This window comes from Uloborus diversus, chromosome 10 (assembly GCF_026930045.1).
Source record: "Uloborus diversus isolate 005 chromosome 10, Udiv.v.3.1, whole genome shotgun sequence".
Classification (NCBI taxonomy): Eukaryota; Metazoa; Arthropoda; class Arachnida; order Araneae; family Uloboridae; genus Uloborus; species Uloborus diversus.
This window is the reverse complement of record NC_072740.1, coordinates 137,420,850-137,447,353: the sequence shown is the minus strand read 5'-3', so window position 1 is coordinate 137,447,353 and position 26,504 is coordinate 137,420,850. Positions and strand designations below refer to the sequence as shown.

At 32.8% G+C, this 26,504-nt stretch overlaps 1 protein-coding gene across 1 annotated transcript in view; it reads left to right on the top strand.

The window, feature by feature from the left end:
* The window catches only part of LOC129231305 (uncharacterized), a 128,612-nt gene extending 102,685 nt beyond the window's left edge, over positions 1 to 25,927 (top strand). Inside the window, exons 2-3 of the mRNA XM_054865593.1 lie at positions 9,142 to 10,690; positions 25,763 to 25,927. Coding sequence (XP_054721568.1) covers positions 9,142 to 10,653 — 1,512 coding nt within the window. The 3' untranslated portion in view covers positions 10,654 to 10,690; positions 25,763 to 25,927. The remainder of the gene's footprint in view (positions 1 to 9,141; positions 10,691 to 25,762) is intronic.
* Positions 25,928 to 26,504: the final 577 nt, after the last annotated feature.

Sequence of the window (26,504 nt, the reverse complement as noted above, 5' to 3'; positions counted from 1 at the left end):
ATCACTCAAAGCACTTCTACTCGGACGAGTTCATTGATGAAAAAAAAGGGGAGAAAGCAGCCAATATAGAAGGCTTGTGCGTAAATTTTACGTATACTAGTGTTTAAGGGTTAATAGTTGCAAGGTAATTTTAGACTGTTTTAACGCTCATAGTTACACATATTCAATAAGTACAACTAAAAACTTTTTTAATGAAAAAAAAATTCGACATTTTTTTTCTAACATGTTAATGCACAGAAAATATCACCTTAGCTACATGTAAGCCAACGTGTAATTGGGATTACTGGCCTATATGAGGCTGAGTATATACGCTGGGTCAGCTTTGTTTTACTGAAGACTCACTCCTGGGAAAGCTTTTATCCATTTTCCGCTGCTTGGCTGTGAAATACATAAACAAGTGCAGAAAAATAACTATCCTGTCGCACAGAGAAACGCAATGCTTTCCCAGCAAAAATCTCTTTATGACAATGGTTTCTAATTAACCCATACTTAAAGTACTTGGTTGGAACAGAAAGTTCATTCAATGCCACAGATTAATGCTGGCCCACGCATTTAAGTCAACATGATTGATTGTTTATGTAAGTTAAATCAACAACCATTTTCGCGGCATTTAAGTTTGAAAGAAAGTCATGGCATTTTAAAATCAGAAGATATAGCATGTGTTCCAGCTCAAATGAAAGCAGCCGAAATAAAGTTGAAGTTTAAGTACGTGATACGTCAATACGTGGCAAAGTTTATTCTTGAAACACTGAAGGCTTGGTCCTATATCCAAAGCGTTGTAATACATTTGAGTACAAAACTGCCTCCTAATAATAGAGCAGTATTTCACTTATAGTATAGGGTCTGGTGGGGGAAAGTGGTCAATGGGGTAAAGTGGTCATTCGTCAAATAAATGGCTATAGCTTGGAAATAAATGTTGGAATATATGTAAAAATTTTATTATAGAGTAGGGCTTTTAGAAACTACATTTTGAGTACAAAGTTTTACAACTGGAAAAATTTTATTTGGTAAAAAAAAATATTTTGTGTCAATATGAAAAGTTTTTAAATCTAAACACCTCTTTTAACTTCCTTGGGAAATTTTGTTTGTTTGAATTATGAACAGATTGACTGCATAGGAAGCTTCCTACATGTCTCAAGAACTCTTACCCATTAGCAGTTAGCTGAATCTATTTTAGATAATTTTTTAGAACAATTTAAGTAAGATGGGGTAAAGTGGTCATGGTATTAGGCTTAATGAATAACGTTCTTCTAATGTCACTCAATCGTTAAGTATAAGGCAGATATAAATTAAATATTAATTTCACTTAATATGTATTGTTGTTACAGTAAACGGGGTTAAATATACGAGTATATGCGTATGCATACGCAAATACTCGTGTAGGCACGTATATAGACATATTCACATAAATGCACCAATAAATACGTATATGGGTATCTGCAAATATTTAAAATCTATACAGATAAACATTCGACTATACACGTATATATTCGCTTATACTCGTATATATATATAAACACTTATATGCTCAGGTGGACACATATATACGCATACGTACTCAAGTAGACACTTACATACAAGTATGCAGGGATGATATGATATACAAGTACACAGGGTGAGTTTAAACTTTTGGGCAAATTATTATAAGGTGTAAGAGGGGAGGATAAGAAGTAAGAATCACAAAAGGAACATATGGTCACAAACCCAATGCTGACGCGCTATATGCGCGCAAAGTCAGAAACTGATGGATGAAAAACAGGTCAAAAATTTCTTACGCAAAGACAATTTTACACAACATTTTAGGTCTCAAGAAAATTTTAAAACGATTGATGAAATTTGCGACCTGCAGCTGTGACACATGTGCGTCGCAATCACAAAGCACGCTCTGTTGCAATAACGAGACTTTTGGAAAACAGCCGCTGCGCCTTTGTTGCGATGCTTGTATTAGAGCTACTACAGGCCGTAACTTTTAACAACTGCTCCAAATATTTCTTAAAAACTAAAATGTTGAGTAAAATCATATTTGTGTAACAAATTTGTGATTTGTTTTGCATCCATCAGTTTCTGGCTTTGTGTGCATGTAGCGCGTCAGCAAACGTAAGTTCCTTATAATTCTTTGCTTCTTTTCCTCCCCTTCACACCCCTTAGATTTTTGACCAAGTGCTTGGATCCACTCTGTAGGCACACATATATATAAGCTTATATACTCGTGTATACATACATGTACTGGTGTATACACGTAAATGTATGTATATACGTCTATACAGGTATATAATCGTGTTTGCACGGATACATATGTATACTCGTGCTTCACAATGTGAGTAGACACGTACAAACACGCACTGGATGTATCCACGAATTAACTCGTGTATATCCGCATATGTGTGTATGTACACTTATATATGCGTGCATACATCTAATGTACACGTATATACTCATGTATGCACGTATATACTCGAGATACAAGTGCATACACTCATATGATGTTCGTTTACACGCGCATATACCCGTACATACACGTGACACGTATATACTCGTATAGACACGTATACACTCCTGTAGATAATCACGTATACATGCTTATATACTCGTGTATATACGTATATACTTGAGTAGGCACGTGCATGCATGTATCTGATGCATACATGTATCTACTCTTATATGAACGTGTTTATTAATGTTTACACGAGACGTATATACTCGTGTATACACACATATGCTTGTGCATATACTTGGAACTATAAAAATAACCGAAATATACAAATATTAGGGTTGTTTATAATGGTTTTGCATCTATTTTTAACTATGACCACTTTACCCCATGCTATGACCACTTTCCCCCACCGCATGGGGTAAAGTGGTCATAAATACAAAGGGAAAAGAAAGTGTTATAACACTACTTAAATCAATATTTATTTTCCTAAAACTCATTGTACCGTGTTCTTTAATAATGTAATGTAAAATAAAAACAAAAAAAGTTTAAGTTTTTAAAGGATTTATTGTATTTATTATTCACTTAAGTTGAAAACCTACGATTTTATGACCACTTTACCCCACCAGACCCTATTAAACTAAATTATGCACTACAGGCGAGATAATCCCAAAGCGTCTTTTTATGGTGAGTTCAGGGTATTCTCGGAAGTCTAAAATCATTAAGCAATATTGATTACTAATATTATTATTATGACTCTGCCTACAGGCAAAATTGCCTTAGGAAGAAAAGAAAAATGTTTCCACCAAATTGTACTATAGTTAGTTTTAGTATTTTTTTCCACACTTCAGGTTCTTTGTTGTAATCCCTTCTTCAATCAATCTGAAATGTTTCTTACATTTTGTTTAGTCAATATAGTAGGTAGGGCACAAGTTAATTTCCAAAAACTTATAATTTTTAGTTATGTAAGAAAAAAATTACCTTTACTTTTTCTTCAAATTGCGGTTCGATGCGGCAGCTAAAGATGTTCACCAATCAAGCTGAAACATGAAATAATTATCGTTGAAGGAGTTACGACAAAATATAGCACTTTGGTTAAGATAAACATTTTTGTTTTGATACCCCCCCCCCCCCAATGAGCACGTTAACTATTTCGTTTTTAGATGAAAATATAGTTTTTGTGCATACTCTGAACAGCATTTGGGTGAGCCAGCTCCATTGACTCAGTTTGAGCAGTGTTGAAGAGCTTGCTGGTATTATTTGTAAAAAATTTCATTTTTCAGATCAAGTTTGGTTTGTTTATTTGCTTTTATTTGCGTTGGTTTCTTTTTATATTAATATATTGGGACACAGATTTTGAAACTATTTTTGCAAATAATACTAGTATTAAAATGCTTGAAATTTGGAAATGCTAAAAAATGGACATCGACAAAAAAAAAAAAAATTACCGTAACCTTGACAACTGACACTGGAAAATTAAATATATCAATTTTGAAAGTATAAGAGCCTTAATAGAGTGCATTTATGAAAGTCCACCCAGCTCTACCTTATTTTGCTTTATTGTAATATTTATCGTTCATAGCTTATCACGTATGTGTAGAATAAACGTTTTTAGATTTGCTACTGCGTAAAAATAACATTTTCTGTTTTCGAGACGTAGTTTGTATATTCCGCCTTTTCACTTTGTAGCTGGAAAACAAAAGGAAAAACACTTAAGTGCTTTTTTGAAACTTAATTGCTTTAATTAAAGCTGATTTATACTGAGGGATTTCCTTCTTCTACGTAATTCTAAAACACATTAAAAAAAAATCCAAGTTTATTTTGGCGGGGTAGAAGATTTTAAAAGGGTAGACCTCTCCAAAAGGACGATTTACGTTCCTTTACAGCAGGGGTGCTCATTGCTCAACCTCCTTAAACATACGTATCATTTTTTTTAGCATTTAGCATAGCATTCTAATTTAATTAAATGTGTTACATTATTAACAAATACAAGTAATTAAAATTAAAAACATTTGTTAAATTTTAAGGGTCATTTTATTACAAAGTTTATTAATGAAACAAAAAATTTTAAGTGTCTGAAAATAACTAGTGGGAGCGCTCAACTTAAATTTGTTTACGAAGTTCGAATGCCGCCTAGCTTGGTCGATAACTTCAATTAAGTAAAACCTATAAACTGCTTCAGGTACTTCACAGCAATGCCTGCTAGTCCTTTGTCCTTTTTTTTTTTTTTTTTTTTTGAAAATAAAAGTCCAGAAGTTAACTAACGTAGTTCTGCAATACTTTTATTTGCATGTAGAATCACATGATATTTCTCAAAACTTCTGACGCAATTAAAAATTCTCGCATTTTCAATATAACTTTACATAGTTTTCGACAGTTAACTGCGTACCCCATACGCGTACCACCGGCTGAGAACCTGATTAAATACAGGGTGTTTCAAAAAGAATAACCCGATTTTAAATGCGTATTTTATGAAAACTATTTAAAATAGACACTTCAGATTAATTTTATATTACATGGATAACACAGGCCAAAAAAAAAAATTGGTGCCTAGGATTTTGTAACTAATTTAAGCTATATTTGGGCCGCTGAATCTAAATATGAAATCAGTTTTTCTCTATCAGCTCTAGTTTTTTAGATCAGTGTTTTTTTAACGTGCAGTTCTTCACGAAATGTGCAGTTCTAAATGACGTATACAAGGATTGTATATGTGATAGTTACAGATGATGGCATTGATTGATAAATCCACTAGATGGCATTGTCTGTCCATTATCTTAAGTGACCTTTAACCCTGCAATGCGAGTTGAGATTAGTTTCGGTTTGTGAGTTCTCGCCGTGACCTCTCGACCTCTCGTGATTTTTGTGTTTAGGAAAGAGTTTTTATAAAGTTTCTAAAACGTACTGAGCTGTAGATTGTTGTAATTGGGTTCTTTAAAAGAAAAAGAATGAGTTCAAGTAGAAGTTGTGTAAATCATCCGGATGTGTTTTGCTATATATGCGGGGAATACACGTTAAAAGAAAACAGAAATCCTGTTAGTGACTTTGTAAAGAGAGCTTATCTTGGATACTTTGGTGTTGGTATTGGTGATCAGGATAAATCCTGAGCACCGCATCAGGTATGTAAAACCTGTACAGAACATTTACGACAGTGGACTACCGGGAAAAGAAAAAGTCTGAAATTCGGCGTACTAATGGTTTGGAGAGAACCCAAAAACCACTTCGATGACTTATTTCTGCCTAGTAAATGTTACTGGAATCAGTCGAAACAACCGTAGCAAGTGGACTTATCCTGATTTATTCTCTGCAAGACGACCAGTCCTTCACTCAGAGGAAGTGCCGATTCCAATGTTACATCAGCTACCAGAGCTCCCCCCTCCCCAATGGGGACGAATATTGTGCCTCTGATCACCCTTCCTATACTAATGAAGGTGACAGTGATTATTAGGGCATGTTATCAATTTCTCAACGTTTCAACCAGGATCAGTTAAATGACCTCACCAGGGATCTCAACCTGTCAAAAGAAGCTGCAGAGTTACTGGCATCCAGGTTGAACGACAAACATTTGCTGGAACTAAGAACCAAAATCTCCTTTTACCGTACAAGAGAAAAGGGTTTGCTACCTTTCTTCTCTCAAGAAGACAATCTTGTATTTTGTAACGAAATTAAAGGGCTTCTGGGAAAAATGTCTTTTCCTGAATATTTTCCAGATGATTGGCGCCTATTTATTTACAGCTCAAAGCAAAGTTTGAAATGTGTCCTTCTACACAATGAGAACAAATATGGTTCCATTCCAATTGCTCACTCAACGAAAATGAAAGAAGAATATAACAGCATAGGTTTGGTCTTGGAGAAGATAAAGTATCATGAGCATCAATGGGTGATTTGTGAAAACTTGACTTGAAAATGGTAAACTTTCTCCTCGGACCGCAAAGTGGCCACACCAAATATCCTTGCTTCTTGTGCCTCCTGGGATAGCAAAGACAAAACACGCCACTGGGTCAGAAAGAGTGGTCTCAAAGAAAAAATATGGACGCTGGGGAAAAGAATATCATTAACAACCCCTTAGTTGCAAGAGAGAAAATCATCTTTCCTCCACTGCATATCAAACTGGGCCTTATGAAGCAATTTGTAAAGGCTCTTGATAAGAACGGATCGTGCTTTGCATATATAAGGAAAAAAATGCCTCAGTTGAGTACGGAAAAAAATTAAAGCAGGAATATTTGATGACCCACAAATAAGACAACTCATTAAGGATCCTGCCTTCGTAAATTCGATGAATGTCCAGGCGAAAAGCCTGGACTTCATTTGTTGCAGTTGTCATAAATTTTCTGGGCAAACGCAAAGCTGAAAACTATGTTGAGCTGGTAAACGAGATGCTTAACAGTTTCAAATCCCTGGGGTGTAACATGAGCAATAAGATGCACTATTTACACAGTCACCAATTCGAGCTCCAAGGCAAAAACTAATGCCATATTTGAATTTAGGGCATCAAATTCATATGAAATCAACTCCAAATACCCCGACACCTAAATGTGTGTAGGCCAGTGATAATAAAGGTTTTTTACATACAAAATTAAAGTTGCTAAATATGTCCAACTTTGGATGCAAGGCATATGCTACACTGTAGTCAAATTCGTCCTAAACTTTTGCAAGCATGTCTGCATTGACTGATTACATAAACAATCCGTGTCTTTGAATTGTTCATACCATCTTCTAATGCCCTTAGGGGCAGGAGGTTCAACACCAAGGTATTCTTGGCGAAAATCACGCTGAACAGTTGCTACGGACTCGCACTTCGCGAAGCACAGAACACAAAACACTACAAATGAATTTTGTCATGCTGTCGCCGTTTTCACAAACATTGAAATGGCGCGCGACGGAAGAGAGTTAGCGATATCTGTCGGCAACTCCGTGAAACTTGAGATTTTCCCCATTCTAACGATACATTTAAATATATATATACATATATATATAAATCTGAATAGTTATGATTTTTTAAAATCGGGTCATTCTTTTTGAAACAACCTCTACTATACAACTTATAAAGATAGTTGAGCTGAAATGTTTTACTTTGAAAAATGAGCATGATGTTTTGGCAGTGCAGGACATTTTGCCTGCACTCATTATCTAAGTTCTTAGACATTCCTTAGGCAACTCCAAGTGTCTCAAGGGTGCAATGTATTGCAATATTTGCATGTGATTCTTTTAAATAAGCAATTAAACTATAATATCTTGGTTATTCATTTAAAACGTTATTTTTACTGAAAAATAAGCAAATAATGAATAAAAATGTTTTCTGGATTGTTTGTTTGGGACTGTGTTTTCTTATCACTTTTCGGTGTTTGCTTGATGTTAACCTAAAACTATGTACGGAAGAAAAAAAACCTTAGTGGTTCTAGGGTAACGGCACCAATAACAGACAAAGGTCCAGTAACAGAGAGACGCAAGTTCGGATTTAAATGATAAAAATTTTAGGCGGGTAAAACCGATGTTGCTGCGACCCATAAATACGATGCAACCATATAATGTTATCAGAGTGAATTTTATGAACCAGTTGGTATTTGCAAGGCAATGGTGGAAAGTTATGAACAGCCACCACGAGGTCTGACGGTGTTTCATGTTCATTTGAATTTAATTAGGTTTTAGATCTAAAAATAAAGAACTTTTGCACATTTTGAAGAGAAATGGGAATTCTGTTCATTACTCATCCTTTCCTCATCCTATCTGTTACTGGGTATCATCAGAATTGTCGATGCTTGTTACTGGAGTTCGGACTTTTTTTCGAAATTGAGCAAATTAAAATGTAATTAAGTAATTCAGAGGATCCAGAAGCAGCCAAACGTTAGATGAGATATAGTTGCATGTGATAAAAATAGTTTTAGAAGTCTAAATGCATTAAAAGGCTCATAAAATTGAGTTAATCTGAGAGAGACGTTTTAAGCATGTCTGAAACTGGTGTGGTTACCCTATACCTTTTGGACCAAGAAAACTTTCACAAATGAGTTGCGAGAGAATGCTTATGTAATCGCCAAAAATATGTACAGTAAAACCTGTTAAGTTGACCATTCTTGTAAGTTGACCGCTATTTTCAGGCCCAGAATTAGATCTTGCCATGTAATTCAACCTCTATAAGTTGACCACAAAAGTAGTGCACCGCAAGTGGTCAACTTACACACGTTTCACTCTCTCTCTGTGTATCAGCATTATCCAAATAAACAATATTTTAAATTTACTAAAAATTATATCTAGTTTATGGGTTATTGTGCAGATTGCAAAAAATATTTCAAAAGCGTGTTTCGAGTGTATAAGCAACTCCTTTATCAGTGCATATGCAAGTACGTGCTTCAAGATTTGTGTAATCCGAATGGTATCTGGTAACCCTGAAACATGTGTCTGAATTTCGTTTTGCAATTTGAAATAAAATAATGCTGTTTTACTCATTAACTACTTCAGCAAGAAAGTAAATGCTGTCCTTATTATAAGTACTTCTTGTAATCGAGTTCTATAGCAAAATTAAATTTAATGAAGAATTGTATTTAATGGTAGCGCAAACGTATTAGTACCTATTTTTTCAGATTTCACCACCTTCCAGCAGACCCTCGAGTTTTTATCACATTATTATATATATATATATAGCTTGTCCTTATATTTAAAATCAATAACGATGCTCAAACTTAAGGTAAAACAACTTAAATATTTCTCCATTTCAGATTCCTGTAGAAGCAAAGAACTATGATACACCAAAGAATGCCCCCACGTTGCAGGACGATGTATCTATCAACTGGGAGAAAACTAAAAGATTTTCTAAAAGATCCGTACTTCCTCTTGACAAAATCGGTGGTGGAACAGTTCTTAGAGAACTTGAAGATGAATTGCCAAAAGAGCTCTCTAATGTTGCTTTTGAGAAACCAGAGGGCATTTATGAGATGCAAGAGCAAATGGGACTCGAAAGCAATCTTTTAAAGGAACATCAGGTTTCAGATAATAAAGAAGCAATTAGCAAGAATACGAAATCTAATCAATCAAAACCCCATAGTTTGATCAAAAGAAACTTCAATGAGGACGACAAAGGCAAGGATTTTTTAGAAGAGTTGCATCGAGCAGGAATCGTTTTTGTGGGCAAAAAGAAACCCGATGAAATTGATAGAGCTCAGTTGAGAAACATACTAAAAAAAATTTTTGATGAAATTGATCGAGCTGGTTTTAGAAACATGATGAAAAAAAATTTTGATGAGATTGATCGGGCAGGTTTTCGTGGAATGAACAAAAGAAACTTTGATGAGATTGATCGGGCAGGTTTTCGAAGCATGGGCAAAAAAAGTATTGGTGAAATTAATGAAGCTGAATTAGAAGCTTTAATAAAAAAGGGTATTGATGACATTGAAATGGACAAGAAAAATTTTGATGAAATTGATCGAGCAGGTTTTCGTGGAATGAACAAGAAAAATTTTGATGAAATAGATCGAGCAGGTTTTCGTGGAATGAACAAGAAAAATTTTGATGAAATAGATCGAGCAGGTTTTCGTGGAATGAACAAGAAAAATTTTGATGAAATAGATCGAGCAGGTTTTCGAGGAATGGACAAGAAAAATTTTGATGAAATTGATAGAGCAGGTTTTCGTGGAATGGACAAGAAAAACTTTGATGAAATTGATCGAGCAGGTTTTCGAGGAATGGACAAGAAAAATTTTGATGAAATTGATAGAGCTGGTTTTCGTGGAATGATTAAGAGAAACTTTGATGAGATTGATCGAGCTGGGTTTCGGAACATTAAGAAACGAAACTTTGACGAAATAGATCGTGCAGGTTTTCGCAGTATGGGCAAAAGGAATTTCGATGAAATTGATCGAGCTGGTTTTCGTGATATGGGAAAAAGGAACTTTGATGAAATAGATCGTGCTGGCTTTGGTAACATTGGAAAACGAGATTATGATGAACCAGATTTCTCAGAGATTTTCAAAAGAAATTTTGATGAAATAGATCGGTCTGGTTTCAGTAATATTGGTAAACGAACATTTGATGAGGGTGACAAATCTACTTTTCGAATTATTGGTAAGAGGAATGCAAGCCAAGAAGCTGGCAAAGTTGTTCCTGTTGCATCAAGTTCTAATGAGAAAACTGAGTCGAATGCTGAAATAGCTACGGCTAACGTAAATGGAAATATTGATACACAAAAAAGAAATAAAAGATCATTCCAACAGCTGAATGCTATTTCATATTAAGTTATGCATCATCGATACATTAATCATGGCACACAGTGTAAGTTTGCAATCATTTTTAGACTATCTTTATTGTGATTATGCATACATCATACATTCCGTTGAGTTGTAGGCTGAAATGTATATACATCATACATTATATTGAATGTTATATTCTTTTTGTTCTGAATTTACTAATTAGCAAATGATTCAGATTAATTACAGATTAATTTTGCCCAAATATAGTAAATGTTAAAATCATTATTGCATTAAAAAAATACATTTCTTAGTTTTTCCGAAATGGAAGCTTACTTATGATTCAGAGGTTTCAAATTTAGCCTGTTTTGAGGTGAAATTGCCACATAAAAATTTGTTTTTTATGGGTCATTCTTCAAAAAGTGTAACTTTTCTGTCACACGCCTTTTATAGTAAAAACTTTAAGGAACAATTCATTTAACAATAATTTTTAATTGCATCAAAAATATATCTATTTTAACCTGCCAACAATTTTTTAATAATAATTTTCATTTTAGTAAATTTTTGGTTCCCAACATGTGAATTCTCACCTCCGTGGCATGTCACACACCTTGTGTGACTGTTAACGTTGCTTAATAACTAAATATAGTTGTTTGAAGATTATTCCTTTCACAAGTGTCTCAAATAGTAATTGTTCAAGTATATTTAATTTTTAATATGGTGTCTTAGTTCGTTTTAGAAGGACAAGGAATCATGTCACACAAAAAATGCTCACCTCCGTTACCTAAGCTTAAAAATGCCATTCCTCATTAACACGTGGCAGTAATGACATCAAATTTTATTTTCCATGATACAAGGGAGCCCCCTTGTTTTTCTTCAGCCATAGTTAAAGTTGTGAGCTTTTTGTCGAAAAACAAGAAGATATATTTTGTTTTAAAAACTTAGTGTAGTTATTCTGACCTCTCACCTCCGTGAACTTGAATTTCAGGGATGAAAATTTATGTAAAAAAAGAAGTGAACATGTTTTCAAATGCTTAACATGTGCAGATTGTAGCAACGAAGAAAAAACCATTTTCCATTAAAATTGCATCTATTAAACCTATATTAATGGAAAGATCCTCACCTCCGTGACAGACCTAATCAATGTCATTATTTCTGAGGTGAAAATGACTGATGGAGGGGAAATACATTAATAATAGGCATTCTACCAAAATTATAAATTTCCAGTATATCCTCAAATTTACTAAATACTATTTTTAACATATATTTGAAACTATTAATTAACCCGTTCTTTAATTAGGAGAGCTTCATATTATTTTAACACTAATCATTAAAATAGCTGATTGTTTGCACCCCCAATTAACAAAATTACTACTTTGATATTAATTTGTCCTCTATTTTTAAATATTAAGAATTTTCTTTTTTTTATTTCAATGAACAAAGCATTTTTTATTTATTTATTTTTTCTTCTGGGTAAAATAATTAGAACTTAACTGGGCTATTGTTTATGGTTACTTCTAGTAGAATTTATGTAAGAATGAGAAAAAAAAAGAAAACAAAAGGTTTCGAAATTGAAAAATTTTTGCGTGCAAAAGTTACGTTTTCTGGAGAATGATCCTTATCATTATTATGTAGCATTTTGGTTTTTACCGCTAAACCCCCTTTTTTTTTACCAAGGCAAGACTTCTTAAACTCAACTTATTCCTTCAGCTCAAGTACTTTAAAATAAGATCATAAACTTTGAATGCTCTAAATAAAATGTGCTCAAAAAGTAAAATTACACCCACGGGCTCCTTGCAGCAAATTCTCCTTGCAACTTTGTCACGTGAACCTAAAGCATATGTGTGTATTAAGTTCGAGTTCAAGATGGTTCTCTTCTGCGCCGATTATAGGCATAAATAAATCCGGCTTCATTTGGTTGAAATTTACAACAAAATTGCTTACACGTATTTTTCCCCCTGCCCCCAAGTAACTAGGAACCCGCTCCATCCCAAAAGTGTAAAAATATAACTACGTGAATAAAATTATAAAAATATTGATATAATATTAATAAAAATAGTAATATTGTTACTTATGCGAAATTTTATCTGCTTCAAAAAACTTGTTCTGAAACATGTGTAAGCAATTCAAAGTGTTCATCTGAAATAAAGCTGGTTTGACTGTGTGTACACTAAATTTACTTTAACTTTTGATGATTTGTTAACTCTTGTTACTTTTGTTGTCGTGTAGTAGTTAACAATCACAATGCAGATAGCGGGTTCCATTGGCACGACAGAGGTTGGACTTCATCTTACTACTATTGTGAACGCGAAAGTTTGTATGTATTGTCGATGCTTGTTGCTCTTTCAAGCAAAAACTACTGAATGGATTTTAATGAAACTTTACAATAATACAGCTTATGCATCAGAATATATTGTGTGAATTGTCCAAAATATGTAACGATTAGTGTCAAGTAAGTAGAAAAACATTCTACCATCTGCAAGCTATTCTGGCGTACGCGATCCTTATATCAGAATAAATGCTTTTATCGCTTTTGGTTTTAATATATTGCGTCATTTTTCTACAGGGGAGCAGGATTTTCCTTTTGTATTTGAAATGTGGTATTTAATTTAAAACATTTTTTTTTCTTGATGGAGAGGAATGATCATTAGATATACACTGCGTTGCACGTTTGAATTCATTTTTTTCCTACCGGGGACTGGATTTTCCATTTGTTCCAGATATAATGTGTTCTTTAATTATGTTATTTTTATTCGAAGGAAAGGGGAGAGGGCGGGGTTTTTGTTACTTCAAATTCTTGGCACATGCATCGCCGTGCGAGTGCATCTAGTAAAAACATAAAATACAGCACAAGAAAGATTTAAAACCCAAAGTAGCACCCAAAGCTTCAGTGGGAATCGAACCCACAGCCTCCAGCATTCGAAACGTAGCTTCTTTGTTAACTCGTGAGAACATTTAAGTTCGTATCTGTGTGTGTTTGGGGAACAAAAAAGAGAGCATATATTGTCATTTATAATATTTTGAATCAAAAGACACTTAGAAGAAATTATAGGTTCCAGAATTGTTCCACAAATTACGTTACTGAATCGAACTAAGAAAGAGAGCGAGTGTTAGTATCCGTTGTTAGTAAGAAGTTTTTCTCTTTCAAAATTAACAAATAGGATTTATTTTTAGGACATCAACATTGATATTTGTATGAAAATTCATACATATGCTAGAAGCGTAAAAATGAATGCTATTGAAAACATCTTCGCCAAGAATCACATCTTCATTTAAGTACCGACTAACGAATTTTTCTTCTAAATTATGAAGTTTTAATGACATGTCATTAATCATTATATCGTTTTTACGCTAACTTTGTGCGAGTTTTATGGCAAGAAAGCATTAAATTTCGATTATTAATCAATAGTTAGTACGTTTTTCAAAAAATTTTGAATCGTGTCACTTTCCTTGCCGGGGTATGATATGTTTTTGTATGGGGGGAGGGTCGTTTTGTTTCAATAGTAATGTGTAACTTGATTAAAATACTTTTTTTCAGCGTGGGGGAGTTTTGTGTTTTTTCGAAAATTTTTATAAGGACTTTTTATGACTACACAGAATGCACTTGAAGTTTAGATTGAATTTCATTTGTGAGCGTTTAAGTTTAAGAAAACTATCCTTTTTTTTCGAGCGGAAGAAAAAGACTTCTACTTAATCAAAAGACTTCTAGTACGCAAGCACGGTCGAAAAAGGGGGGGGGGTCATTTGACCCACCGGGAATCTTATTGTAAACCGTAGTATAGCTCGTAAAAAAAGAGTTCAAGCACCACGCCGTACATTTTGGGTGGTACATGCGACTACACCGGTAGCAGGAAGTTACGCATCGGGAGAGGGTTTTTTAGGATGAAAAGATTTTGTACGGCATATACAGTCGGACCTCCATATATCGAAGTTGCAAATTGCCGGAAAAAAATTCGATATATAGAAATTTCGATACATAAAAACGATCTTATTTTATCATAAAAATCTCCTAAAACATTAAAATGAAAGCTAATTTTCGTGCGCGAAACCCAATTTCTAATTTATACGAGCATCGGATTAAACGAAAGTTAATAACTGAAAAATTAACAGAAATTACATTTTTATGCCGTCATACATCTTCATTCTTCGGTAGTTCAACTTGATTCGCAACATAGGGGAGTTTCGTTTTGACAATGTAATCGAGAGAAAAGTAAAAAATCAATCTACTTAACTTGAATGATTTTTACTGAAGCTAAAGACTAGGAATGATAATCAACAGACAAAAAAGATAACTTGAAACTGATTTACAGAGTTACTGGTCACAACTAAGATTTGAAATAAACTTGAGGGAATTTAAGAACTCCAGAACGGAACAACAATATCTACACACCCCTCAAACTCAGATTTCTTATGAGTTTCTTAGCAACCTTTAGTAAACATAATTTTCTCCCCTAACCTTCATTTTTTCATAAGACAAACATTCTAAAGTGAAAAAAAAAAATCTAAGAATGTCTCGAAATTTTTTTCGATATATAGAGATTTTTTCGATATATAGAAACAATTTTTCTATGCAATGAACATTGAAATTTGCTGGGATTTCGATACATAGAAAATTTTGATATGTGAAAGTTCGATATATGGAGGCTCGACTGTAGTTAATTTTAAAGGTAATCAATTCAAAGTCATTTTTAACTTATTTCCGTACAAAACAAAATGAGACTGGATAGGCCCAGATTTTTAGGTTTTTCAATTATTTTACGGACTTTTTCATTGATTTTACCATGTGCGGCATTAGCATATTTTATTTTCTTATACAGTGGCTCCCAAAGGTGTTCGTACACCTACGACTTTCAATGATATAGGACCCTATCCATTAATTAGAATTAATATTTCGGAATAGGTATTTAATTATAAAATCTATGATCAATTTTCAACAAAATTACATAAAATGTTTTTAAAAATATTAAAACTTAATTTTTTAAAAAACAAAATTCAAAAATTGCCGCAAATTTTATCTCACAAAAGTCTTTGTACACTTTAAAAATGTCTCTATATTATTGAATAATCTAACTTTTAAGTTATTATTTAGTAGAATATCATGCAGTATCAACAACACCTTTTATAAACGTCTGGGAAAAGATTTCATTCTTTTTTCTTTTTTTTTTTTTTTTGCGTAATTTCTGAGTAAGTGTTCAACCATACTTCGAGTCTTACGGTTCCTAGCTCTATTTTCGTTTCAAAGTCGTATTTTCGTAATCTAACCTCCAGATACCTCTAAATAAAGAACATTGAGTTCAAATCTGGAGATTGAAGGGTATTTTCTAAATTTTAGGACAATTTTTGAGGCACTAGACGCAAACGTTGAAAACAGTGTGCTTGTTACCGTGTGCATATCGTTATCGTGATAAAAAACAAAGTTGTTCCTGATAACCAAATTTTTGGCTGCGAGTTTGAAATTTGTTTTTAAAATATTTAACGAACAACATGATTCATTATTTCATCAAAAAACGCCAAACCAACAAGTCCTGATGCTGATATGCACATTCAAGCAAGAACACCTTCACCGTCCTGATTATCTGGTCCATAAGTTCTTAAGATTAAGTTCCTCGTTTTTTCTTCTATTTACAATTATGCAACAATTTAACCAAAAATGTTGGACTCATTTTTATCTGTAAGTAAGACGTAATTCCAAAACGTTTTGAGTTTATTTATCATTGATTTTGTGACGAAAAGCGTAAGCTTTCTGTTTTTCGCACGGACAAGGAAATTTGTGCGGGAAGAGGTCCCATTTAATTCAGCTAATCAGAGAACTTGGCGAACAATTTTGGGTGAATATTAAATATAAAATTTTTTATTTAACTCTGCAGAAACTTTTACAGCCCTCAAATGTGTATTTTTCATAAATTTTTTAACTGTAAATCGCCGATCACGCTTGGTCAACTTCGTTGACTTTTTCTTACCTTGTTTTCGGTCCGATTCTTCTCTTTAAAGCATTTCATCAAGCCCTTTACTATAGAATGGAATAAATTAACTAATTTAGAGACATTTCAAACCAATTTACCGGTACTGTGAGGAAAAAATTCAAATTTCGAATGGCGTTTGTGGTTTTTTTTTACAAATACCAGTTATTTTAAGGTAATAAGCACATTATTACGGAACACATAAACAAAAAATTAAAGCCAAATGACTTTTAAGGATCAACACAGTGCACCAATAATAAAAAAAACGACATATGATAATTTTAATCATGAATTTATTCGAAAATATTTGAGTGTACGATGACTTTTATGGCGTATTATTTCTCTGTCTCTTCGTTTCTTTGACCCATTTCAAAAAGAAGATCCGTCAATATTTTGAAAAAACTGTAGGGTTTTTTTTTTTTTTTTGGAATGACATAGGAATGATGTAAAAAATATTGGACTTCATATTCGAATTCAGTTTTGCGTTGTTTTTTTTTTTTTTTTTTTCACTAAAAAAATTAAAATGTACGAACACTTTTAGGAGCCACCTGTATATAATCTAATTTTTTTTCAATGCCGTACCAATTCATTTGTACGGGGAGAATATTTGGGTTTGCCAACCCCTCCTTTCAGAACGAGGGATGCAGGTCATTTGAAAATGTACAGCATTAGATGAGAAATATTCTTAAATATTCAAAATAAATTTAAAAAATAATGCCGTCTAAAAATTATGGTCCATGACTAACTAATTTCACTTTTGTTAATATAAGAAAAGGACAATTTAATTCAAAAACAGTTTCAGATCCTTCAACAAATTTTGAATAAAAATACTGATATAAGGCATTGTTCGCAATCTTGGCCCTGTAAATACTCATATATACGACATGACAAAAAAAATTAAAAATGCAAGCATTTGAATTGAATTTTGCAAACACCGCACTGTATAAACAAATCTGTGGTAATCGATTAAGCGACTGATTTATATGATTAATAAAAAAAGGTCGAAAATAATGTTTTTATCGAGTAGGTACTAATTTTTTCAGGCGGCATTAAATTTTAATTGAATTTTTTTATCCTCGCTAAAAATACAGTCGAACCTTCATATATTGAACTTCCACATATCAAAATTTTCTATATACCGAAATCCCAGCAAATTATTCTATGTTCATTATATAGAAAAAATGTTTCTATATATCAAAAAAATTTCTATGTGTCGATTTTTTTTTTTTTTTTTGAGAAATTCGTACATTTTTTTTCTCCACTTTAGACTGTTTGTCTCATGAAAAATGAAGATTAGAGGAAAAAATTACATTCACTAAAGGTTGCTACGGAACTCATAAGAAATGTGGGGTTGAAGGGTGTATAATTAAGTCGTTGTTCCTTTCTGAAGTTCTTAAATTCTCTCAAGTTTATTTCAAATCTTAGCTGTAACCAGTAAACCTGTAAAATCAGTTTCAAATTATCCCTTTTGTTTGTTGATTATCATTTCTAGTCTTCTTAGCATCAGTAAAAACCATTCAATTAAGTAGATTGATTTTTTACTTTTCTCTCGACCACATTGTTAAAACGAAAATCCCCTAATGTTGCGATCAAGTTAAATTGCCGAAGAATATGAAGATGTATGTTTGACGTAAAAATGTAATTTCTATTTGCATCGAAATTAACAATGATTTCCACCAAAAAGGGGCAAAAAACCCCTTTAGAAACACCAGAATGCAATCAAAAGGGGGTCTACGCACCTAGATATACATACGCACATACGCGCATACATACGTACTTACAGACGTCACGAAAAAACTCGTAATTAACTCGGTAATCGTCAAAATGGATATTTCGGGCGTCTATTCGTTCTTAGGTATGTATGCACGTTATAAATTGGGTTTCATACACGAAAATTAGCTTTTATTTTAATGTTTTAGGATACTTTTATGATAAAATAAGATCGTTTCCATATATCGAAATTTCTATAAATGGAATTTTTTTCCGGCAATTTACTACTTCGATATATGGAGGTCCGACTGTATATATGTGCCGTACAAAAATATTTGAGCTTATTTCCCCGTCCTCGAGAGTACTTTTTACTTCCTTTTACAAAAAAAGGAAGTTTTATATTCGCGAAAAAATTTTCACTCAAAAACCAACCTTAATTTCCGTTTTGCTCACCCCGAATGAATGACGAGTTGTCTTTTCGACCCGACCACACGTGCATACATACCCAAGAACGTATAGACGCCCGAAATATCCATTTTGACGCTTACCGAGTTAATTACCACGAGTTTTTTCGTGACGTCTGTAAGTACGTATGTATGCGCGTGTGTGCGTATGTATATCTAGGTGCGCAGATCCCCTTTTGGTTGCATTCGGGTGTTTCTAAAGGGGTCTTTTGCCCCTTTTTGGTGGAAATCATTGTTAATTTCCATGCAAACTCAAGTGGTATTATAATTTGGCGGACACTTGGCGATATATCGCCAATCTTTTAGTCGCCAAGTTTTGTCTCCAATTTGGCGACAGATTTGGCGATTTTTATTTATTTTTTATTTTTTAAATTGCCAATAATTGAGGAATAACATTAAATTGGTGTAAAAGGAAGTCATGTGGTGCACACATCAGCTTTTTTTTTTTTTTTTTTTTGGTGAAATGTTCCATGAAAAATGTACGGCATTATATCGAATCATATTTTAGAATCTTAAAAAAATACGATGGATCAAATGACCAGCAACCGTCGGCCTGAATGGAGGGATTGATACCCCCATATTTTCACCTCCGCACCAATAAATTGGTACGGCATTGAAAAAAAAAATGAAATTATATATGAAAAGAAAAGGAAAGGAAATATGCTAATTCCGTACATGGTAAAATCGCTGAAAAAATCCGTAAAATAATTAGAAATCCAAAAATTTTGGGCCTTTCCTGACCCGTTGTTTTTGTATGGCCAAAGGTCAAAAATGAATTTCAATTGATTATCTTTAAAATTAACTATATGCCGTACAAAATCTTTTTACCCTAAAATAATCTTTCCCGATGCGTCACTTCCCGCTTCCGGTGTTGTCGCATGTACCACCCAAAATGTAAGGCATTACATAATATTATATTGCTATTTAAAGACGTTTTAGAGTCTTAAAATATTATGATGGATCAAATGACCCTATGGGGGAATGGTTTAGCACCCCATATTTTCACCCTCGCACCAATAAATTAGTACGGCACTGAAAAAGAAAAGAAATTATATATAAAAAGAAAAAAAATATTATAATGCCGTATATGGTAAAATCACTGAAAAAGTCCCCCCCCCCCCCCGTGAAATAATTGGAAAACCAAAACTTTTTGGCCTTTCCTAACCCCCCCCCCCCCTTCTTTTTTTTTGTACGGCAAAAGTTAAAAATGACTTTTAATTGATCATCTTTAAAAAAAACTATGTGCCGTACAAAATCTTTTTATCCTAAAATACCCTTTCCCTATGTGTTTCTTCCTGCTACCGGGTATAGTCACATATACCACCGAAAATGTACGGCGTGGTGCTTGAGCTTTTTTTTTATGAGCTACACTACGGCTTACAATAATATTTTTGGTGGGTCAAATGACCCCCCCCCCCCCCCAAACTCTCGACCTGTCTTGTGTACTATTTTTTTCAAGTTCTTGCCACGGGCATCACCATATGGATGCAGCTAGTTATCTAGTTGGCATTAAATTTTATTTATTCTATTAATAAAAACACATTACAATTTCTGACTATTCGCGCTAGTTATGTGTAACAAAGAAGCATAAATTAAATGTTTGGTAACTGCCGCGGCTTATGTTTTCCAGGAGCGTTGAATTTGGCATTAAAATGTATCGTAATACTTTAATTATATTTCATTGAAATTAAAAATTATTATTTTTAGCTCGAAATAATTTTACTTTTTTTTTTTTGGTTATTTCATCAAAATTCTTTCGTAAGAAAGAAGAGTGTACTTTAATTAAATCACAACATTTCGCCCAACGTGCCACTTTCAGCTGTGACGGAAATGTTCATCGGACTTAAAAGTTACTTTTGACTAATACGTTAAAATTTCCTTCTTTGTAGCAACTTTAATAACTGATGTACTACATGTATTAAAAACTTAGTTTTAACCTTAACATATTCAGACTCACAACAGTTAACTTCATAAAAAAAAAAGATTTTTTTGAAGTTTGTAAATATACCTCGTAAAAGAGAAAATGTTTTAAGTGCCCTCAAGGGAAAATTACAAACGTTTCTTATTGAATTTAAACATTATGTTACTTCAATTAAGTAAAAATTTCAAAACACAATTTCTAACAGAGATAGTGTTTCAATATAAATAGTAACAGCATCCAAAAATTTACGTTTTTCAGACTTCGTTCAAAAAAGTTGAGAATATTAATAGCTTATTTCGATTCGCATAAGATAGTTCCAAACATATTAAAAAATTGAAACATACTAGAAATGTTTCATCATTTATACGTTAAACAACTTTAAACTTCGTTTTAATTTATTTGTTTCAAACGTTCACTTTTGAAATTCAGTTTCAATTTTGTGTAAAAGGTCTAAAATTGTCTCATTATTGAGATTTTATTCCTCCAAAAAGAAATATAAAACTAGCAGCAATGTACTTTTCAAAAACATTATAGCTATATCAGTGTAAAATTAAATGTTGATTTCATAGATATTGCCTAGGTTTCAGTTGCAAGAGGTATATAAAGTTTCAAGATGTTTGGCCCGATTTTAAATGCGTATATTATTATGAAAACTATTGAAAATAGAAGCTTCAGATTACTTTTATATTACATGGATAATAATAAAGTTTTTGTACATACAAAACTGAAGGTACTCAATATGTCCACCTTTGGGTGCGTGGCATATGTCTACATGGTAGTCAATTTCGTCCCAAACTTTTGCAAACATGTCTACATCAACTTCTTCCGCTGCTTACACAAACAACCTGTGTCTTTGAATTGTTTATACCATCTTTTAAAGCTCTTCGAGGCAAGAGGTTCAACACCAGGTTATTCTCGACGAAAAGCATGCTGAACAGTTGTTATGGACTCGCACTACGTGAAAAGTAGAACACATTACGATTTTTGTCGTGCAGTCGCCACTTTCACAAATACTGAAATGGCAGCCGAAGAAAGAGTTAGCGCTACCTGTCAGTAACTCCGTAAAACTCGAGATTTTCCCCATTCTAACGATACCTTTATTTCATGAAACGGATTTAAATGTGAATAGTTATGATTTTTTGAAATCGGATCTTTCTTTTTGAAATACCCTGTATAGATAACATGATTTAAACTTATGAAGGATACCTAATAACTTTATAAATTCATAGTCACAATTTTCAGCGCTGCCATGTAAGACAACTGTTACCACCAACTAAAAGCCACTCACATACAAACACATACCTACGTATATAGTATGTAATATTAACAGGTCAGACTAGCTCTGTAGGCCAGATTTCCTTACTGTAATTGCTATAGGGTTTTCTGGCTCCGTTTGCTATAAATGCTGGCGTCATTCTGACTGTTTTACGGTCCATTACGACTTGGTTTTGTTCATATTTCAGATATCAGTGCAAAGATTTTTTAAAACAGTTTTTACACAAATGTATGTATGTATCTATTATTTGAATTATTATACTCTTTTTCCTTTTAGCACTTAGAAATTCCATTATAGGCTTTATTTGTCTAAGTTTTTTATAATTTAATAATACTTTCCGTAACAAATTGAACTAACTTGATAAAAGATATGAACGTTTTAAAAATACGGATGAGCGAAAAAAACTATTTTTTCAGTCATGTGTTCCTATCGTTCTAATTTGCTTTATATGAAACTGTTACTGCATTCTTAATTAGTTAGATTTTCTAATATTTTTCTTCTCCAAAATATAACTTTTATACCCCTTTTCTTTAATTCAATCCCCTTATGTTTTTACCGAAGATCTTTTTATTGGGTCTGATTTTTGTGTTTTTGCTAATGCTGACGCTTTTGAAATTTGCGTATTTATCTGAAGCTGCTTAAACGATATTCTTTTTCTAACTACATAAGAGTTATTTACATTTTGTCTACCTTTATAAAAAAAAAATACTTTTGGGGAAAAATGCATATTTTTAAAAAGTATCAGTATTTTTCAGAGCCCCCTATTTTCAGCATGCTAGAAAATAAATATGCTTTGAAGCTCAAGCCAGAGAATTTCAGAAACTTAATATTGAGGGCAGTATTTCATTGACGCACAAAACTATTGCGATAATAACCTTACTTCATTATTTTCTGGATTTACAAATCGCTGCATTAGTAGTGAACTTTGTTGAGCATACTTTTTTGTACGACCAACCTTTTTTTTTCTTTTCTCACCTTTATGCTTTCATCTATGAAACAGCATGGCTTCTTTCAAAGAAGCAGAAAGCGCATATCACTGAGCACTCTAGTCGCAACCTAGTGGTTATGAAGGATTAGAATTAGGTATCAAAGTTCAACATCAGTTATAAGTGTTACCTGCGTGTACCATACGTTCTAAAAAATTCAACAATAACTGACCTGTCAGAGTTTGAAAGAGGCATGACTGTTAGAATGCAGTACTCTGGTTGGTAGATGGCAGAAACAGCCAATTATTCCGGACGCGCAAAGAGTACTATAGGTCAGCCATTACGGCATCTTCTACGAAATGCAGTAATGTGTCGTATGCGAAATACAACAGTGAACGAAAAAAGTTCCAAAATGTGGGCCAAAGTAGCCCGCGTTTACGGTACTCAGAAAAATCGATTACAATCCCTCAAGAAGCGATGTATCGGACACAACACACACAACTTCTTTAAAAAAAAATCTACAATAAGTTAAAGGCAATGCTCCTGATTGCAGCAACTGAGAAACATGTGTAAAATTTCTCAGGAAAATGTCTGTAGCAGAACAGAAAGCAGTTTTTACTTCCTTTTACAAAAAAAGAAGTATTGTATTCGCGAAAAAATTTTCACTCAAAAATCGATCCTAATTTCCATTTTTCTCACCCCCTAATGAATGTTGAGTTTTTTTTCGACATGATCACACGTGGATATATGCCTAGGAACGTACAGACACCCGAGATATCCGTTTTGACGACCCCCGAGTTAATTACAACGAATTTTCTCGTGACGTCCGTATGTATGTGCGTATGTATCTCGCATAACTCAAAAACGGTATGTCCTAGATAGTTGAAACTCGTTATGCAGACTCCTAGTGGGGTCTAGTTGTGCACCTTCCTTTTTGGTTGCGTTCGGTTGTTCCTAAGGGAGCCTTTTGCCCTTTTTTGGGGAGAAATCATTGTGAATTTCGATGTAAACTCAAGTTGTGTTATAATTTGTCGGACATTTGGCGATATATCGCCAGACTTTTGATCGCCAAGTTTTGTCGCCAACTTGGCGACAAATTTGGCGGATTTTTTTTTTAAATCTGGCTTTAATTTGTCCACTGTTGATGATATTTAGAGAGTAAACAATTGAATCACATTAAAATTAATAATAATGGGGAAATGACATTAAATTGGAATAAAAGGAAGTCATGTCATGCACACATCAGCTCGTTTTAATTGCCACATTTACATCACTAACTATCAAGTTGTCAAAAAATCATCTAAATTACCTAAAAAAGTTGCTTTACTTTGCACTGCAAAAACAGCACATAGAGGCAAACTCAAGTACTCAAAATGCTTTTAACTTTAACTGAAAGATCAACTTTCTTGACGTAGCAAAACTTTCGAACTATTCGTAGCTGTCAATTTAAATTTTAATTCAAACCCAAACTCGTAGTCCCGACCTAAAAGATAATTTTACTTATGCAATGTTAAATTGAAGCTAACAGGGCTAATTGTATACATTTTTGCCAAGACCTTGTGATTTTTAGCTAGTCTGAATTTTTTTAAAAAATAAAAGGGAATTGGTTGTGAATACATGCAGGTTTAATAAAAGTTTAACAAAAAGGTTTAATAAAAGTAAATAGAAGTTACGCAGAGACAATTTATAAAACAACATGTATCAAACGTGTTTGTTCAAGAAAGAAAGGCAAAATCTACCAAAAAGAATTACTGTAAAATAGATTATTAATTACTACCTATGTCTAATTACTTTATACATATTTTTTTTTAATGCTGTTAGCAAATCTCTTTAAACACTGATGTATTTGTAAAGACATATAGTCTGATAAAGTATCGTCAGCTATATCAATTCAAATTTTCACTAATAGGTCAATTGTTCCTAAAATATCTGCAGAAAATATTTCGGGTAATACTTCTAATTTATACATGCGTTGTAATTTAATATTTAGTTACATATTTTATACTATTGCTTTACTAGTGACTACTTTTAGCAATGATCAGTGTCCATGGCAGCTTTATTCATTTCAATTTTAATTGGAAATAAATTTGAATCATCTCGTTAAATTAAAAAAAAATGTACTACATGGATTCATAGCTGAAAACAATTAAGATGTATAATGAACTTGTAAATGCAAATGATTTATTTACCGCTTTGAAAGCACCCCATTCAGAAACAAACACGCCTGTGCGACTATCTTTGTTCCCATTAGAAAGACAAAACAGTTTTGACAACAGAAGTTAATGAATTCATTTTGAAGTCATTTTCCCCGCAAAAATGATTCCAAAACCAAAATGATGCCATTGAAAAATTCATCACATATCCTGGAATTTACTAGCTCATCTTAATTTCAATGAATGAATCTAATGACCGATGAGAAAAGTTTCAAAAATTCAATTTGTTTATTTGTTCACTTGAATGCATTTTAATTCAGATATCTAAAAAGTAAAGAACGCCATTTTCATCGCCAATGGAGTATTTTGAAGTGTCAGAAAACAATTTTCGCTTTAATAGCATTATAAATTTGCATAACAAAAGGCCTCCGATGCAAAAGTTTTCATTACTTAGTATTACAAAATAAATTGAATCCTATTCAGAAATTTGATTATTTATTTTATAAATATTTTTTTGCAACAAATATATTTGCAAACGTAAGAGCAAAACAAAGTGCACTGGTCTAATAAATAGTTGCAAATAAAAATATGTAAATTGATTGTTTTGCATTAAATAGTTGTAAGTAAGCAAATATGAGTTGATTTGTATACATTTTTGGTGTACATATTTCTGTACTTTTCCTTCTGTACATATTATGTACTTTTCCTTCAATGTGTATATTATATATATTTTTTTTTACATTTCAGGTACATGTTCATTAGAACTCTCATTTCCAAAGATGTGATTGGGAGCAGCGAATCTATTTCGAGATCATTTAGAAAAAAAAATGATAAAAATGATTTCCAGATTTACCACTATGAATTATAACATAGTCTGATGTATAATAAATAAATCGAACAAATAAAAAAAAACAGGAGTATATAACATGGATATTTTTTTATTTCTAGCAGTAACACTTGAAGCACATTTATTTAGGATAAGTTTTGAGTCATGATGGTTAACTTAGCACCACTTCAAAAATTTTAGTATATACTTGACTCTTAATAAAGCTAGAAGATTTAGTGCTGCTCTCTCCTGACAAGTTTGTCAAATACGTTTTTACCATTTGTTTTACACAAAACAGATGGAAATATTGTACAGAGCTCGTTGCATCATTTAATAATTAGAATATTTTGTTTGGAAGCTGCTTTTAAAGCTGTTGAAATTGCTTTACCAACAGTGTAGTATTCTATGCAATGTTATGAATGATAGAAAACGTGTGATGTTTTGATGACAAAGGGGGAGTTTTAAGCATTTAGAAATATTTTTCACCATTATGGTTGCGCTACTTTTCTTAAAATAATCTCATTTCTGACTTGGCTTAAAATTACCCTAAATGGCAGGATAATTTTAAACCATGTTAATAATTCATTTTACATTGATATTATAAATAATTGATATATATATATATATATATATATATATATATATATATATATATATATATAT